Source organism: Austrofundulus limnaeus, unplaced genomic scaffold (genome assembly GCF_001266775.1).
Source record: "Austrofundulus limnaeus strain Quisiro unplaced genomic scaffold, Austrofundulus_limnaeus-1.0 Scaffold332, whole genome shotgun sequence".
Taxonomy (NCBI): domain Eukaryota; kingdom Metazoa; phylum Chordata; class Actinopteri; order Cyprinodontiformes; family Rivulidae; genus Austrofundulus; species Austrofundulus limnaeus.
Window position 1 is genome coordinate 390,998 of NW_013952734.1, and position 4,186 is coordinate 395,183.

The 4,186-nt window shown below is 37.3% G+C and overlaps 1 protein-coding gene across 2 annotated transcripts in view; it reads right to left on the reverse strand.

Annotated features, from left to right (window-relative positions):
• Nucleotides 1-3,693, reverse strand: part of tmed2 (transmembrane p24 trafficking protein 2) — a 17,725-nt gene extending 14,032 nt beyond the window's left edge. Inside the window, exon 1 of one of the 2 annotated variants that reach the window (XM_014022502.1) lies at nt 3,341-3,693. In XM_014022502.1, coding sequence (XP_013877956.1) covers nt 3,341-3,520 — 180 coding nt within the window. In that variant the 5' untranslated portion in view covers nt 3,521-3,693. The remainder of the gene's footprint in view (nt 1-3,340) is intronic. The other variant, XM_014022501.1, reaches the window with a different exon arrangement.
• Between the last annotated feature and the right edge of the window lie 493 nt (nt 3,694-4,186).

A 4,186-nucleotide genomic window follows, 5' to 3' on the forward strand; every position in this document is an offset into this window, starting at 1 on the left:
GGACCCCACTTTGGGTCCCGACCCCAACTTTGGGAAACATTGGTCTAGGATAACACCAAGACTCCTTACCTGGAGGACAGGAGAAACTTAGGTGTTATCGATGAGAATAGAAAAGTTGTTGGATTTTGCAAGGGTGGATTTAGTTCCAATGAGAACAAATTAATTTTTGTCGCTAATTTTTTTTTTTTTTTTGAGGAAGTTGCTTGTGAACCAGGACCTGATGTCATAGAGGCAGTCAGACAGTGAGGTGGGTGGGACGTTGGTATTTGGTGTGGTGGATGGGGAGCTGGGTGTCACCCACGTAACAATGGAATTGGATATAATGTTAACAAAATATATTTCCAAGTGGAAGGAGGTAAATGATAAAAAGGAGAGGGCCGAGAACAGAACCTTGTGAGACACAATGGAAAGGGGTTGAACAGGAGGAAAATGATTTTAATTGAACAAATATGTAGGGATGTTGACATTTCGTCAGCAGCTGCTGCCATTTTCTTCCCAAACTGCTCTGACCAGACTGTGCAAGGCTGCTCGGTGCGTTTGCTTGTAATTTCCTCCTGCTTCGTTATTTCTACGAATTTCAACAAACCGCGCTGATGTCAGCTTCGTCTTCGAGTTTTTAATTTTTGTTGATGCATTTTGAAGAGATAATTTTTTTGAAAAGAGGATCAAAGTAAAACACCCGAGTTTTTCTAGTGACCCCTTAAATAGCTGCCAGGAAGAACATTATTTTATCTGCCCTTGTTCCAAATTTGATAATGGTTTAAAACGTCGAAGTATGTTTTTTTAAAATCCAGAATAGCGCTTGTTGCAAAGTGTTTTGACGCTCGTCTTCGTCACGTGACCCATTTCACACGCTGTCATTGGTTGAGGAGCTTTATTTACAAAACAGATGTCCACATGGTTTTTAAATTGTTTTAATTTCCTTACTTTCTAAGACACATTAAGTTGATTTGATGCTGCAGTTAGCCTTGTAATCAGTGGTGGGATGTAACTAAGTACAAGTACTTTGTTGCTGTACTTAAGTACATTTTTCATGTATCTGTACTTTACTTAAGTAGATTTCATMATGGGTACTTTTTACTTTTACTCCACTACATTTTACATTAAGTATCTGTACTCTCTACTCCACTACATTTCTGTAATACGTTGAATTACAAATTACATTCATGTCGCAATGCCTTTTTTTTTGTTCGTTTGTTTGTTTAGTTTGAAAGTAATAAGTGGCCAGAGGGGATTGCTGTAATTGGTCCATTGAAGCAGTGCAAAGCAGGAAAGTACCATTAGACCCTCCTTCAAAAAGAAAAAAAAAAGCAGAGCGATTCTGCATCACCTGGAGCAGCAGCATGCCCACAATGGATTCCACAACGGAGGAAATGTGCTACTCATGGCCTTATTTATTCAAGTTAACTGGTTCAAAAAATGACTTGTTGAGATTTGATAAAGGACGATGGTGGCAAATTTAGTTTCTGTAGCTGTTGTCACAATCTGTGATGATGCACAGAATCACACCCAGTGTGAACAGTGTCACAGAGGGTCAAAACAAACTGCAGCATTGTTCACTAAAATTGCACATCATTGATGTATTTAAAATATACACAGACACACTTCATAATATTGTAGACCATTAGGGAATACATTAAGCAAGTACTTCTACTTTTAATACTTAAGTATTTTTAAAAGCAAGTACTTACTTACTTTTACTCAAGTAAAAATATTGATGTGGTACTTTTACTTTTACTAGAGTACATTTTTGTCTGTTTATTTGTACTTTTACTTAAGTGCAGTGTTTGAGTACTTTCTCCACCACTGCTTTTGTAATAATATTTTATACCTTTTCTGCTACTTTTGAATAGGGCTGCCACAAACGATTATTTTTATAATCGATTAATCACTGATTATTTTTTCGATTAGTCGACTAATCGGATCATTCGTTAACTGAATATAAAACATAGAGCTTATCACGTCAGAATGCAGCTGCTATTATATAACCATTGTTAGATTTTAGCTATATGCTAACTAAAAATAATTGCTGTGGAAGGTAAGTTCCACTCTGCAGATATTACACAGGTTTCTCTTTCATTTTCTTAAAATGATCCCACACTTTGAGCTCTGTTGTCAGGTAGCCATGATACCAGAGCCTGTCTGTATAATGTCTTGTGACGTCCACGGCCTACCCCAGTTACCACTACTGTGCATGTGTGTCAAGGACAGAAAGGCAGATGTGGCAGTGGAAGGTGTCAAAGCAGTTTGGAGAGAAAAACAAAGTAAAGAACAAAAAAAGAAAAGAAAACGATTAATCGATTATTAAATTAGTCATTGATTATTTTAATAATCGATTAATCGTGGCAGTCCTACTTTTGAATTGGCTACTACTAAGTTTTATTAGTTTTTTTAGGATACAAAACACTTTCCTACAAAAACCAGAATGTGAATCTTTTCCTAAAATTTCATGGCGATATCTTGAACACTGAGGAAGTTATGAGCAAAAATAGAAAACAAGAAGGTGAAATGGTCACATTGGTTCTGCTGTGAACTGCAGCAAGGAAACATGAGATGATTTCACCTAAACAAACACCAATAACCTCCCTCATACTTGAGATAATCATGATTGTGGTGTTATTTTGTATGGTTTGAAATGTTCTTTTGGAATCTGCTATCAGATTTAACATTGGTGTAGGATTAAAATTTTATCCACATCCCTAAAATATGCCTTTCTAGAACCAGTTCTGGTTTGACCTGACCGGTTAGTCCTCTACAGGCCTACAATAATGACCAAAGGAGACCAGAAGAAAGTAATGTATTTTTGTTTTCGTACTTTTATATCAGCAAAGCACTTTAATGGTTGACACGAGTTGCTGATAAATGAACAGTTTGAACATTTAGTTTACGGAAGCTAATTACGTATGGTTGATTTAATAAAAATAACATATGAAAGCAACCAAATAGGGGCATTTCAACAAGCCACAGATACATGACAAACTTGTCAATATCTGCTTGGACAAAATCAAGTTTACGAAACACGCTAGACAACACAATTTCTAATTGTATCTAGCTTAAACGAGTATCTTAATCATTGGCATGCTAACGTTTACAAATTTCAGTGTGGAACTACTTAACATCTAACAACATCTGAGTGATTTGTAGATATATTAATGTTGAGCCCTTGCCACTGAGTACAATTAAAACAGCTGGTCAGACAGTTTGCTTTAAGCTAAGCGCTAACGTTAGCTTAGCATGGGCCTTGTGTTTTCTGGTTGCGAGTTTTAAATTCAACACAAAATGAGATGTTACATTATTATTATTTTTGGTCGCCTGGTCTGGAAATCCCAAAACGTCTCACCTCTACATCAATATCCAGGAAGCCTCCCTCGGCCACTTCAAACATGAGGCCCATCTTGGTGCCGGAATTGACCCGCTCGTAGAAGCACTCCTCGGCATGGGCGTCTATGCTAACGAAGTAGCCAGACGCGGTAGCAGACAGAACGGCCAGCAAGACAACAAGCTCTGACGCAGTAAACATGTTTCTAATGGTGGATAACAAAGACTGGCTTATAACCGGTGTCTTTTCTTCAGAATATACTGCAGGAAGTCGTTTCAGCACGAATGAACTGTTGCAAAAAGCGAGCTGCACCAGCTTCTGTAGCTGTGTACTGCTCTGATTGCCACGTACGGGTTTATTCGACGGGAACCAGAGAGGGACAAATTTAGTAGTGCACCTAGCGGAAAAGCAAAACTGCAAAACTGAAAACCTCTGTTGATGGGTTCAAGTAGGGTTTTTATATCGTTCCCACTTAATTAATTTATTTTCTTTGATATTTTTATTGAACAAAAACAAAGCAATTAACATAAACAATGATATTCTCTTATCAGTAGCATATTCAGAAATTGCTTTTCAGCCAGGCAGGCCTACGACAAAAATGTGTGTGCCAATGAAAGTTACTGAAAGTTCCACTATAGATTTGTGTCTATATATCAGACACAAACAGAAACAACTTAAAACACAAACAGCCTAAGAACAAAGCTTCAGGGTTTAATACAACACAGGTATAAGCTCACTGACAGAACAAAAACAAACAAACAAACAAACAAACAAAAACAGACACTACTGTGTCTATCTCTTTTATGTAGTATTTGTGATGCCACCATCCACCAGAGGCTATCTAACTATTTAGGAATAACAGAACGT